This window comes from Takifugu flavidus, chromosome 5 (assembly GCF_003711565.1).
Source record: "Takifugu flavidus isolate HTHZ2018 chromosome 5, ASM371156v2, whole genome shotgun sequence".
In the NCBI taxonomy this organism is placed as follows: Eukaryota; Metazoa; Chordata; class Actinopteri; order Tetraodontiformes; family Tetraodontidae; genus Takifugu; species Takifugu flavidus.
Genome location: NC_079524.1, coordinates 15,779,787 through 15,794,653, shown reverse-complemented (window position 1 = coordinate 15,794,653; position 14,867 = coordinate 15,779,787). Strand labels below are relative to the sequence as shown.

At 41.9% G+C, this 14,867-nt stretch overlaps 1 protein-coding gene across 2 annotated transcripts in view; it reads left to right on the top strand.

Moving 5' to 3' along the window:
• si:dkeyp-14d3.1 (transmembrane protein 132C) overlaps positions 1-14,867 on the top strand; it is a 133,416-nt gene that overhangs the window by 93,288 nt on the left and 25,261 nt on the right. For both annotated transcript variants that reach the window (XM_057033532.1, XM_057033531.1), the window contains exon 4: positions 4,131-4,317. In XM_057033532.1, the coding sequence (XP_056889512.1) occupies positions 4,131-4,317 (187 nt within the window). The remainder of the gene's footprint in view (positions 1-4,130; positions 4,318-14,867) is intronic.

Genomic DNA, 14,867 nt, shown 5'->3' with positions numbered 1-14,867 from the left:
GTTTACCACGAAGTCAACTTTCAAAGGCCCAATCATTTTTTTTCCACAAACTGTTCTGTATTTCCTTTAAAGCAGCTTCTGTCAAAAGAGCACAGCAAGAGCTGTTGGAAGCAGCCATTTGCCTTTCTACACTGATCTGGAATAATATTATGACCGCTGACAGGTGAAGTGAACATGGATTATCTTTTCATCATGGAACGTCAGAGGTATTCCTCAACAAATTCAACACATCAAAGTTGATGCTAGACACAGGGAAAAGGGGCAAGCGTGAGGATTTTATTGAGTTTGACAAGAGTCAATCTGCGACGACTGGATTACTGAGTCGCAGCACTTTGCAAACTGCGGCTCCTGTGGGGTGTTCCCATGTCTGCAGTGTTCAGCGTCTCTCTGAAGTGGTCCAAGGAAAACACAGGTAAACCACCTTGACAGGGTCATGGCCAGTCAAGGTGCACTGATGTATGTGGGGAGGGTATGCTGGCCCGATCATCTGATCCAACAGACAAGCTATTGTAGTTCTTCTGTTTCTAAAGACAGTAATGTTGCTTCTGAGAGAGAATACACGTTAGACGCTGAGTACAAACAGTGGCTACATAATGATCCGACCTGGACCACAGAGCAGTGGAGCAATGTGGCCTGGTCTAATGCTTTCCTTTTTCTGATCATTATGTGGACAGTGATGCTTGCTGTACTACTGGAGAGGACAGGAGGAAGGGGGCGAAGTATGAAAGGCTAAGTGTGTGTGTGTGTGTGTGTGGTGTGTGTGTGTGTGTGCAGCTTACTTGGGCCAACACATCACACCAGGATGCACTATGGGACACAGGCACACCATTGGGGGCAGTGTGATGTTTTTGTCAACGCCCTGCCATCCATGTGGACGTTTGATACCTACGATAGTGGACGTTAGTTTGATATCTACGTTAGTGGACGTTAGTTTGAGACCTACGTTAGTGGATGTTAGTTTGATACCTACATCAGTGAATGTTAGTTTGATACCTACGTTAGTGGACATTAGTTTGATACCTACCTAAGCACTGTTGTTCACCCGGTCATGGGATCGATATTCCCTGATGGCCGTGGCCTCTTTCAACAGGATAATACTCCCCTGCTCTCGTGCAAAAATGGATAAGGGTTTAAATCAATCAAATCAAATCAATCTTTATTTATATAGCATCTTTTACTATCAAAATTGTTTCAAGGCGCTTTCCAGAATCCCAGGGCCTAACTCAAGACAAGCAACAGTGGCAAGGAAAAACTCCCCTTTAACAGGAAGATACCTTGAGCAGGACCAGGCTCATGTAGGGGGACCCTCCTGCTGATGGCCGGCTGGAGAGGAGAGGAGAGGCACAGAGCACAGAAACACATATAAAATTACACTATTTATGCAAGCCGCTGGCTGAGTGGGTCAGCGGGGCCGGAGGTCATCACGCAGCTCCGAAGGCGGCAATACCTGTAAATGAATACAGAAGGGGAGAGGGGGAAGGAGAAGCAGAAAAACTACACAAGAATCAGCATAACTAGTCTACTTGGAGGAGGAGAGGAGAGGAGAGGAGAGGAGAGAGAGAAGAGAGGAGAGGAGAGGAGAGGAGAGGAGAGGAGAGGAGAGGAGAGGAGCGGAGCGGAGGGAGAGGAGAGGAAACCATGACCCAGTGGGGTGACAGAGGCCTGTCAGGTGATCATGTTTCCGGACCCCGGCAGCCTTGGCCTATAACAGCATAGCTAAGATGTTAACCTAATGATTAGACGACCCCCTAAGTATGATAGTTTGTCCGTCTATAATAGTAACTCGAACTGCAGAATTAGTAACAATAAGATCTTTCAAAGAGGTAGGTTTTAAGCCTAATCTTAACAGTAGAGATGGAGTCAGCCTCCCGTACCTGGACAGGGAGCTGGTTCCATAGCAGGCGGGCCTGGTAGCTAAATGATCGGCCCTCCATTCTACTCCTAGAGACTCTGGGAACCACAAGTAGACCAGCATTCTGAAAGCGGGAGGTGTCTATTGGGCTGGTAAGGTGTCACTAGCTCCTCCAGGTAGGATGGAGCTAGGCCTCTGAGGACCTTGTAGATCAAAAGAAGGGTTTTAAAAATTATTCTAAATTTAACAGGCAGCCAATGAAGCGACGCCAGTACAGGAGTTATGTGATCTCTGTGGTCAATACCTGTCAGAACTCTGGCTGCAGCATTTTGGATCAACTGGAGGCTTCTTAAAGAGTTGTTTGGACACCCTGATAATAAAGAATTACAATAGTCCAGCCTGGAAGTAACAAATGCATGGACTAACTTTTCAGCATCATGCCGCGTCAGTAGTTTCCTGATCTTTGTGATGTTCCTCAGGTGAAAAAGGGCACTTCTAGAGACTGTTTGAATGTGTGTGTTGAAGGAGAGATTTTGGTCAAAAGTTACTCCTAGATTCCTCACAGAGAGACTAGATGTTAATGAGATACCATCTAGAGTGATCATATGATCTAATCTATCCCTGAGAGGTTTAGGACCAAACACCATGACCTCAGTTTTTCCTGAGTTAAGGAGGAGGAAATTTGAAGACATCCAGGACTTTATGTCTTTAAGACAGGTGTGAAGCTTCACTAACTTCTCTGTCTCCTCTGGTTTCATGGATAAATATAGCTGAGTGTCATCAGCATAACAATGAAAATTTACCCCATGCTGCCCAATAATGTTCCCTAAGGGAAGCATGTACAAGGTGAAGAGGATTGGTCCAAGTACAGAACCTTGTGGAACTCCATGGCTAACCCTACTGTATGAGGAGGGAACACCATGGACATGAGCAAACTGGTATCTATCAGATAAATATGATCTAAATCAGTCTCGTGCTGTCCCTTTAATCCTAATCACATGTTTCAATCTCTGTAACAGGATGTTGTGATCAACTGTATCAAAAGCAGCACTGAGGTCCAGCAGAACCAGCATAGAGACCAGTCCATGATCTGAAGATATGAGAAGATCATTAGTAACTTTAAGAAGTGCTGTTTCTGTGCTGTGATGAGCTCTAAAGCCTGACTGAAACATCTCAAACAGGCTGTTCCTCTGCAGGTGCTCGAGTAACTGAGTCACCACCACCTTCTCAAGAATTTTTGAAATAAACGGAAGGTTGGATATCGGCCTGTAATTTGCTAATACATCAGGATCTAGTGATGTTTTTTAAGCAACGGCTTAATCACTGCCACCTTGTAGGACCGGGGTACATAACCTGTCACTAAAGAACCATTGATCTGGTCCAGGATAGAACTGACTATCAATGGTAAAACATCCTTCAACAGGTGTGTTGGGATGGGATCTAAAAGACATGTGGTGGTCTTGGATTTCTGAATTAGCGATGACGCCTCAGAAAAATATATAGGGTTGAAGGAGTTTAAGGGCTCGTTGGAGAACCTGTATGTTCCCACAGTCAGCACATCTGGTGATGATCCAGTTGCTGGGATGGCCTGGTTAGCTTTCTCTCTGATGGCTAGAACTTTATCAGTGAAGAAGCTCATGAAGTCTTCACCACTAAGGGAAGAAGGGATACGTGGATCTAAAACACTGTGACTCTTGGTTAATTTGGCCACAGTGCTGAAAAGAAACCTGGGGTTGTTCTTATTTTTTTCAATTAAAGAAGAAAAATAAGCTGTTCTAGCCTTACGGATGGCCTTTTTGTAAACTAATAGACAGTCTTTCCAGTCTTTTTTTCTTTTAAGGAGCACAACAGCATGTTTGTGGTTGACAAGGCTTCCAAATGTGCTGGACAAACAGGTCTGATCCAGGAGGGCCCCACCTCGAAATCTATAGACCTTTAGGGATCTGCTGATAGCATCTCGCCGGCAGTTACCCCAGCATACCTTCAGACATCTAGAGGGGGTCCATGCCTAGTGGGTCATGGTTGTATTGGCACAAAAAGGGAGATAATAAGCACAATAATAAGCAGGCGATCATAACATTACCGATCAGTTCTGTGCACTTGATTGCTTTGATTTCAACCACAGACTTAACTCTTGTCCCACTTCTTGTCTTGTCAGCAGTGCAAACATCAGGGTGAATGACATCACAGGAGCAGTTTGAGCACGCAAACAATGTTTTTCACTCTGTCACCATTTGCTGACACTCTTTGTTTGGCTGTTTGCACTCTACTCTGACAGATCTGACACAGGTTACCAGCGGGTGCTCCAGGTAGATCTGAAAATGGAAAGCTTTCCAGAGCCACTAGGCAGCCGCTGGATGGCCTGGCAGGTGGAGTACCCAGCCAGCCGAGCCGCTACACAGGAGGTAGAGACAGAGATTCAACTGGCACAAGAGGACCTGGCAGGAATCGTGCCCCTGGCTATGGTGAGTCACGCCACTTCCAGCTTAGTGCCGCACCCACAAATTCAGCTGCAGGCTGGTTATGCAGAACTGTGCTATATTATAACCCGTTATTGTAGAGCATCATATTGTCTTAAATATAATCCCTGAATTGTTGAAACGAGATTTGCATATATTTACTTTCAGCACTTAAATGAAACAGTTTGAATTGCAAATGGAAGGGTTCTGTGCAACTTTAATAATTTCTGGTCATGGCAGCATGAAAGGAATGACTTAAACTCATAAGCACGTATATTTTTCATGAACTGTTTACTGCCAAATGCATCTTGGGAAGGATGGTCACTTTACGTCTGAGGAACTCCTTTATCCATAAAAACTAACTATAACGCTGTATCACAATTAATAGTGATATTATACTACTGATATATTCCAACTAAACAAGTTTTGCTTGTGTTTGGAGCCAGCAGGCCACCATATGACCACACCCCCAATAAAGGATAAGAATTTAACAGCATTCTCAAATCAGTAAAGAAATATAGTTAAATAAGTAGTGAGAAATTGGGACACTGAACATGAGTCAAACACCTAAAATGACCTGAAAAAGCCAGTTTTCAGGAATATTGTCTTTGACTGGGTGCTTCCCTTCAGCTGAACATTACCATTGCTGTGGAATAGAGACGACACTATTGGGGGTGTGTACAAAAAGACTGTGCTTAGAAGCTGGAAGAGAGCATCTGTATTTCCCAGCAGGTGGAATTCAGATGGGGTCTGGAGTCTAACTCTGGCCTGGGGTTAAGCCTAAGGCAGGTTGAGTCCCATAGCAACATGCAGGTACAGTCTGCTGTGTAGATTAACCAAAGCGTCCCCGACAGAACATCATAATGGAGCTCTCCTCACATATTTCTGCAACACTGTTCTGTGATCCAAGATTCCTCGCTTCAGACTGAGATCAAAAACTTTAGGACCCACTGATAACAAACATATTAATATTCATAACCCCGCAGTGACAGTGTTGTGATGCACTTGTGTGCTCCGTTGCTAAAAGACAGAGACAGTCTTTCAGATCCACGTTGATTACTCACACAAAACTTGCATTCATTTCTATTTTGGTGCTTCTGATCTGCATGTTACATACCTGACTGTTGTGTCAGTGTTATTTTCTAAGTATCGCCTGTAGCTGTGTAGATGATAGCTGCGTGTGGGTGGCTCCTCCTGCATTCAGAGTAACACAGCGCATTCTCACCCACTGATTCATTCTCAGGATAATTGAAGCTGTGTGTTTAATGCTGCTGCACTGTGCCACTTCCTTTTTGTCACATCTTGTCACTGATGTATCAACAGTCTGCTTGCAATGCTCGAGGAATGTACGCTTTTCTCTCCAGCAAAGATGATTTGCATGATCATTTCTATTCAGTGAAAGACTTTTTCCTTTACTTGCTTTTAAGTAAAGGTTCATACTACAAAAAAATCAAAATTTGGCCTGTACTCGCATACTCAAACCCCAAACTATCAGCAATTTCTTTAGTTGTAATGTTCTTCACGCTCATTTTTTAATGGTGGAGCAGATAATACAATATCTGCTAAATCTGTCTCAATCAATTAATTGAGACTCGTGGAAGCAGGAGGCAGAATGAACAGTGTTTCAAGTCCACTAACAGAGATCAAATGTGTCACTTGCATTTACAAACGGGCTTGATTTTGTTTCCTTTGTTTCACCTTGATTTGCGATTTTAACGCAGCTGCAATTATCTCAGTGAGAATATGCAAATTGAGAAGGTTGACTGATCATTTCAAGCATTTTCATCACCCAACTTTTACTGAAAAGTGAACATTTTTCTTGCATATGTTACTTGAGCCCTGCTTTTTTTCCCAGTCCTGCACAGACAGCTTCCTGTGCAGCTCTGTGCTGCCTAGCACACAGCACAAATACTGTACTTACAAATACAGATGCATTCGGAACTCATTAACTCTGTCCATCCCCCTACCTCTCCCATCTCTTTTATGCACTCAGACACACATGCACACGAGGTTTTCTGCAATCTGCATGCACTGATATGAGGGAATCACACAAGCGAGAAAGGGGAAGGCTGAATTAGATTACTCTGGATCACTGTGGCATGAAAAGCCTACAGATAAGTTCCTCTCCCCCACTACAGAGGTAAGAATAGGACTGTCAAACAACCCTTCTTACACACACGCATACACACATTCACAGGCATGGAACAGGAAACAGGTTGGATGATGAAGATTTACTGTAAAATTTGACACTTTTTATTGAAACAAGTTTGACACCACACATGGGAACATGTTTGCTCAAATTTTTGACGTTAATGTATAAAGTGTCATCTGAAAACAGAATAAACACAAGGGAACGGTGTCCTCGGAGGGGCTCGAGGTTCAGGCAGTAACAAAGCATTGACTAACCACTCGAAAAAAAGAGCTCCGCAGTTATTGCACGACATTCATGTGAGCAGATTCACGTTTTATTTGATTGATATGAGATTGGATTATGAGTACGGTATTTAATTGAGGCAGATCCAGTCTTTATCTGACTTTCCATGATGAATTATTACTTTTATTCTTTTATCAGAGATGACTGTGTATGTTCAGACAGAGGAGAATTCTCAGGAGAATTCTTGTCCATCCGGAGCGGACCTACATGGTTGCTACGCTAATGAGTAGCAACTCATTTGTTGGCTGTGATTTTTTTTATGATAGTTGACAGTTTGCTGATTATACAGTTAGTACGTGAAAAAGAAAGACACCTGACTGAAATGTGAGTTGAGAGTCCAAAGCATCCTGACTCCAGAGCATCTGAAACAATATTATTTCAATTGGGTTTCAGACTCCCTCCTAATCTGATCTGAATCTGGAAAAATCCCAATATGATTTGATTTAATGAGCCGACTTAAGACTTAATAGTCAGCTGTATGAATAAAGATCCAATCTGATCAGATAAAATCAGTAAAATTTGATGATCAACTAATGATCACAATGAATAATCCCATTTGTGAACACATATCAGATTTGATGATCCAATTGTTTAATATCAAGTGTAATAAACAGATTTAGGGCTCAAAAGCAGACCTGGAATGGTGTGAGAACCATCACACACTTGCCTTAACACATAAGGACCCAGCTACTCACTGGACCAAGTCTACAGTTTTCTGCAATTGTGAGTAAAGCCTCACCAGGAACAGATGTGTTTATGTCGGACGCAGCGGTGCAGCAGCAGATATTCATTACCGTATATTTACTCATAAAAACAGCTGGAAAGCTGACAAGAGGAAGGCTGTCTGTCAGAGGAGTTGTTCTTTTTGGGAAATAAACCAAATGAGTAGCGTTAGCACAGTCTGATCCACATCACATTATAGTTTGATGTAGGCCATCAGAGAATCCCAAAGCTCAGGTGATGTCCATGCAAAGGACAGACAACGTCCTTATTTTTCTCCTTATTTCCTTATTTTTCTCCTAGTTTGCTGAGGGAAGCCCACAACACATCTGGATTTAGACAAACTGCATCAACATTTCTGGTTGCCATCAACCCTGGATGTCTGTTGACACAACCAAGTGTATCTAGCTAGTTTGTGCCTTTACTACATTGAGTGAATACTATTAAATAATGAGTAATAATTTAAATCTTGTACCATGAAAACTAATGACAGAAAGCTGAGTTTTTACAGCAGTTTCACTTTCTCGGTTGGCATTGCGAAGCAATTGCTGCCATAGTGATTTTGTCTCACTCTTGCCTTCTCGTCCATCTGATTGTCCTGTTTTTCATCAGAATTTTGAGTTATTTCTTCACCAGCCCTTTTTGACCATCATGCTGGTCAGATTTAAGATCAGATTTAATACATCGTTGCTGCTCAGACTACAAACCTGTCCCGGTCATTTCTAGACAGCCTCTGTGAGCAATGTCTCTGTTAAATAATATGTTCATGTTTGACAGTGTTTATTTAGAAGACAACCACACCTACGCTGCCCTGCCGATCATCAAATGATCGAAGCCCTGATGTTACACTGGGAGAAGAAGGAGATAGACGCCAACGGCATAAAGACAGATCTCCTCACAATGCATTGGGGGAGGGAAAACACCTCTAAAGGTGAACATGTTAAGATTCTCTGAGACTTCCAGACTGTCAAGGTGATGGCGAACCAGTCGGACATTGTGATGATGGACAAAGAGGAGAATGGACGAATCGTAGAATAAAAGGCGTTTTTATCATCATAATAACATAACAATATACCTTTTCATATCACAGCTACAATATACCTTGAGTCGACCAATCTTAGACTACAAATGATAAAAAATAGGCAATATTTCTGACATAAAGAATATCTTAAGCAAAGATAGAGAGTCACCAAAAGAACGTTTCCCTTATAAAAGCATTTACTAGACATGATGTTTAAGACTGCAGGCCAGAAACTGACCAATATTGCTGTGATTTATCCCCACGAGTAACCTTTAAACAGCAGTTCCGCTTCCAGCAGACAAAAAGCAGCATTGACATCATGTCAAGGTTCTGTTTCTAACTGCTGGTCGAAGGAAAAATGTGTTTTTTCCCCTCTTGTTTCTTCCCCTTTTGTTTGAGAAACAAACTTTGATGCTTAACATGCTAGAAGCTGCAGGATCACCATTGAATCATCACAAACCATGTCCAGGATCAATCATCAACATTCAAAATATTGATTAAATGTATTTATTTAAATTACATTTTTAATCTATTTATTTTATGAATCACTCTGCACTTTTGACATTGTGAAAACTACTTCAAAAATAGTATGGGTGCCATGGATTTTCTTTTTTCTGAATTCATATCAGACAAATTCATATCAGTTTGTTTTTGTCCTGCTTTTTATTATATTTATTTTAATTTGGAAACTTAGAAAAAGAGACATTCTTTGTGCATTTACTAAAACATTCCAAATCAAGACATTTTACTGTGTCTGAACTACAATTATTCAGAATAACATTGAGTGGCAAAAATGTATGAAAAAAAAACCATTTAAAAAGATACAGAGACCCTTTTAATCTTACCAAATTGCAAAAATATTTGGTGGATAACTTAATCATCAGCCACATGTACATTATGGCATATGGCAGCGGTCTGGCCTTGGCTGATTGTCCCTTTTCCACTCTAATCCAAAATGTAGCCGGAGTCTTGGACTCAAACTACAGCCTCGATGCTGAATCAGAAGTGGCATCCATAAACCTTCAGTCAGCAGCTGGTGTGACATGTAGGGGTCTCTTATACAGTCATTTTTTTCAGCAGTTTTGCGGGGAGAATCTCAGAAAATGCGATATGACCTCTCAATTGATTCCATATTACTCTCTTTTATTTATTGTCCTGACATCTCTAGTTTGAACCTAAATGGTTCTTGCCTTTTGCCAATCCTTTGGGCACGTGCCAACTCCCCTGGTCTTTGGTGGGAAATGACCCCAAAATGACGACACCAACATACTCACGGGGCCTGTGAGTGACTTAGGGGTCCTTTCTGGACTGCTTAGGTGACAATACGCAAAGAGTTCCACATCAAGGAGGTACTTCTTTAGCCTCTTGAGGGCATGAAAGTAATTAGTGTTAACCTGCCCTCTCTGGTCCCCTCCCTAGGAGCACTGCATCGGTGGTGCTGCCATCTTTGTCAATAACCAATGACCCGGTCTCCAACCTGTGTCAGAGCTGTCCATAACAGTTCAAAGGCTTCGGCACATTTGTGAGTTCCGTTGATTGTCTTGTCTATCTGGGTCAATCGGTGAAGTGGGCTTTGAGTGGTGGCAAGGTCCTTATCAAACCGGAGGAGTCTGAGGCCAAGCCCACTGTTGCTATTTTCACCAGATTGGTGCCTACCCACCTGATTAAAGGAGGTCTCCCTTTGGAACAGGTGGATCTTGGGTTGAGGTGTAATCTTGTCAGACAGATGGCCTGCAGAATTTCATGCACCGGCTCAGCCAAGTGTTATCCAGGACCCTTTTCATTAGGTGCTCAAAAGTGGCAGGTGCATTTCAGAGTCCAAATGGCATCACCTTGAACCACCACATCCCTTGCCTAATGGTGAATTTTGTTTTATGCTGGGCATCTGGCACCAGCTCTACCTGCCAATACCCCCAACGGAAATTAAGTATGCTGAACAAGGTTGAGCCAACAATGAAGTTGAGGGCCTGACAGGGGACAAGAGTTCTTGAGAGTGACGATGTTAAGGCACTTATAATCAACACAGAAGTGTCGACAGCGATGGGCCAGGATGTTGGGACAGATGACTATGTCAACTGAACTAATAAGGAGGGCCCTGACTGATATCCCCCACTCCCCCAAGCTTTATTTTCCACTCCTCCACATAAGTAAACATTTTTTTAAATTATTATTATTACATTAGTTCAATCAGTCTGAAGGGCAAAACTCTCTTGATGAACTGTTAATCTGCTCCAATAATATTGTCTTTTGATATGTCATGAATGCACCTCGCACTAGTGTTGTCTGACAATGGTATTGCCTTTAGCTTACTTGCTGCTGCTTCTTCAATCATGACTGAAACTATATCAATAATAGAAGGGAGGAGTAATTCTGCAATTATGATGTGAGGCTTTTTAGACCGAGCAACTCCAAATGCCACTTTGGGCGTTTGATGAGAAGAAGGGGAGAGAGAGAAGTTACTTTATAGTGTGTGACAGTTGCTTGTGTTTTTTATGATGAAATCACTGGCTTTTCTCTCTGTGTGCTGGATGTAAAGTCTCCACATGACATCGGCTTCATGCTGTCAAACTTGAGTCCAGTATTTCGAGACACACAGCAAACTGTGGTCTCTCTCGGGGACTAAGCAGGATATTAGCCGTGTTAGCTAAAGCTGCCGTTTTTGCTGTTAGTGATACAGTTAATTAATTGGCACAACTAATGAATGACTCTAAACCAAAGGCAAAATATGACTCTTGTAAACACAGATCATTTTTAAGTTGGTTGGTGGTAAGCCTGCTGGATGTAACAGGATAGAAGTGTCGTAGTTTGAAAACTACTCTCTTAATGGATTTGTGTCGCAGACATTTGTCCTTTCTTTAAAGATGATACTTTATCTTTTTTGTGTGCTAAAACAAGAAAGAATAATGTTTCGTATTTATTTGTTATAGATTACCGTAGCCCACAAAACCATAAATCTTGTTTGCAGAAGAGAGACGAAATAGAGGAGCCAAGCAAAAGATGGGAAAAAACCTTTTTTCCAGCAATGAGGGGAAAGGGTGAGATTCACAGGGGAGACAATATCAGCCTTTTTTTTTAATCAAGTTGAAAGGGGAGACTTCAAGAGAGCATGCTGAAGGCATCTGTTGACACAAGAACTCTTTGGGTTCCTTTTAGAAGGTCCTTTCATCTCTAATTTGCACTAATTAGTCTAATAAGCTTGAGTGTATTCTATCATAATGGAAATGCACTTGTAATTGTGTTTTCAGCTGAAATAATCTCATAAACAGAAGATCCATAACTGGCCACATCTCCAAAGGTTGTAATCTAATAAAGCTAATGACAATTTGGAAGGGAAAGCTTCTTTGGGTTTGGACCCACTCGTGTTTTTTTTTATTTTTATTATTCATTTCAATGGATCCTCACAAGCATTGTTTTGTCTGTTTATGGTGAATCAGAAATTGATTGTGACAGAAGGTTTTTCAATGCATGCCAGAGGCAGGTGAAGGGTTCTCTGTGACACCTCTGGGAAACAAGACTCTCTTTGAGGCAGGTTCCTCCTGTGTGCTGTCACACGAGGGTTTGGAAGGCTCGCTTCACTTTTAGTCACTTTGTCACCGATTTTGAAGAGCAAAGCACAACTATTGCTACTGAAGCAATTATTTTAAAAGCCAGAAACATGGACTGAAATGCTTTGGATTGCTCTCAGTTGGTTTTACTAGCAGCCTTTTCCTGGGTTCTCAAAACCTGCCATATAAAGTCCAAAATTTACAGTAACGAATTATAGTATATGCTTTATGTTTGACCCTAACTTATTAAGTCCCTAAACCACATTAAGTAAACATCTTTGTGCCATGTGGTGAAAATCAGGAAGTAACCATGCAAATTGGTGCTATCACATCATCCCGTCTTCACTGTTTTATCTCCTTTGAGGTCGAAGGCAGGTCCTCCCCTGGATGAGTGGCCAGTTCATCACACGGCCCTATATGAGCATTTGTGGGTTTGGGACCTTGCGCAAGGGCACCTTGGCAGTGTTCTGCAGGTGCAAACGACGAGAACCTGAGCTTTAACGAAGAACCCTCCGCTTCTCAGCCCAGGCCCCATCAGACTGAGCTACCACCACCCACTGTGCAGCACCTGTATACTGAAATAACTTAAATAAACCCTCGTTCTTCCATAGTTCTCACAGATTCCTAGCCAGAGAAATCACGTCCTATATTTCATTTAACCAGTTCTGACCATTTTTATGGATGAAATTAATAGAAAACAAATAAAATCATCAAAAAGTAAATTTGTTTGCTTATTTTTAAATAAGGAATCTATTTTAAAATAAAGGCCAGCATCAGGTATATGTCACACTGATCTTAGATGCAGAGGAGTGTAAATGAACAATACATTATAAATGTAGGCAAATTGATCAACTAATCCCCGATAATTGTCCTTTAAGGCAAATTGGGTCAGGGATTGTAGGAGTTAACAATATGCATAGATTAGTATGGATTAATTGGCTTCCTCATCACCTCTTTAGGTTGGCATCCTCCCTTTAAGCTATATTGTGAAAGAACTCTGTGTGTTTTTGGGTCACGGTGAGATGGCAGTAATTGGATTCCTGAACTGATTCCTCTAGCGCCGTAGGAGGCTGCCCCATTATCTTCCTCCATGGTGAAGTAATACGCTACTGTCCAGGCTGCCCTCATCATCATTACCAATGCTATGGATGCCCGGTGATGGAGAGGGAGCAGGCGGACAGGACATACATCATATCTGGACTCATCAGTCTTACCGTTCCAGCCGAGACACCAAACTGTGCTCACTTGCACGAGCACTGGTAGGCATAGAGATGAGGAGGAATGAAAGCAGCCGTTTGTATTCATGCACTGCTCCCATATATCGTTAAACAATACATCATCACCCTGGCCTTCCATGGCCACATCTGCTCTCACATGATAAAGCCATCTATCAACATCTTCCGATGAATGTTTCATTTTACTCCTTTCGATTCCATCCCCTCTGCTGCAATGCACATCTTCTTTACCGCGCAAGTGAAATCTGCACTACCATTTATCAAGCATGTAGTCCCACATACAGACTCAATCACTTGGATGGCAGCTAATCCTGCCCAAATGTTGCATGGGTGCAGATGATAATCTGGATGTTCTCCATCAAACAAGGATTCACTGGACACCTCACTGAAAGCACCTGATTTCAGTCATTCTCATTTCAGCCCTTCTGTTCCACTCCTGCTCAGCCTGTTGCATGCCTCCAGTCTCTCACTGGAACAGGATGAAGCATTTTTCACATTACATGAGCGACTCGCTCTACAACAAGGGGCTGATAAATGGATCCCAAGTGAACAATCCATTACCATCTACTATAGCTCAGAGGCTGATGAGGAAGTGGTAGCACTAATTGTTGCAGCGTGTTTATGTAGTTTTCGACACGTTACGCTAATTAGGACAACAGACTGTGACAAATGGTCAACTGATTATATTTTAGATCGCTTTACAGTTTCAAAGAGTTGTAGGTTTTCTTAAGGTCTGCCTGTGTTCGCAGGCAGCTACAAATATCCCCTCTGTCATGAAGGAAATAATCAATGTTTAGCGTCGTGTTCAGGTTGCAGGAGCTTCTGTCCTTTTACAGAGCCATCAAAAAACACTGTTAAACCTCCCTTTCAGGCACAAATGAAACCCTTAAAAACAGATTTTGCTTTTGGGAAAATATAACTTTTACTTTTTTAAGTCATTTGTCATTCTGAGGACTCTACATTGTTATTGAAATGTACTTTTACATGTTCAGGGATCCATTTAATCCATCTCCTCCATCAGGTCCTCACTTTGACCTACTGCACTATCGCAATGATGTGAGCGTCAGGTTGGCAGAAATGTAAAAAATCTACATGTTGAGGAATCACAATGACATTTGGTTGATTGATTGATTAAATTGATTGATTCACTGATTGTTTAATTGATTGACTGGTTGATTGAATAAAATATTTTTATGCATGTTGGGTTTTGGAGAAGGAAAAATCCTTAGAAATCTCCCTGAGAAAATTTCAGGCTTTCTGCAAAAGTCATAGTAAAGCATTTTGAGGACTTTTCAGACTTAATACGTTCAGTATTAGGCAGGAAGTCGTTTTACATTTGGAACCACATATTTTCCTTTGTCTAACTGAATACTCTGAACCTTCATCTCCAGCCCTGCAGCTATTTCTGTCTTTATAGAGATAATAGTTTGTACAGCAAGTGAAAGGCAGCATTCAGACTGATGGTCAGAGTGAGACAGTGAATGTCCACTGCTCACATCTTCACAGAATGGTCAACTCTCCACTTCACTTCTGGGCCGACTCTCATCTAATCGGAGTCCACTGAGCTTTGCGAGGTTGTGTGTACTTTTTAAACATTTTAT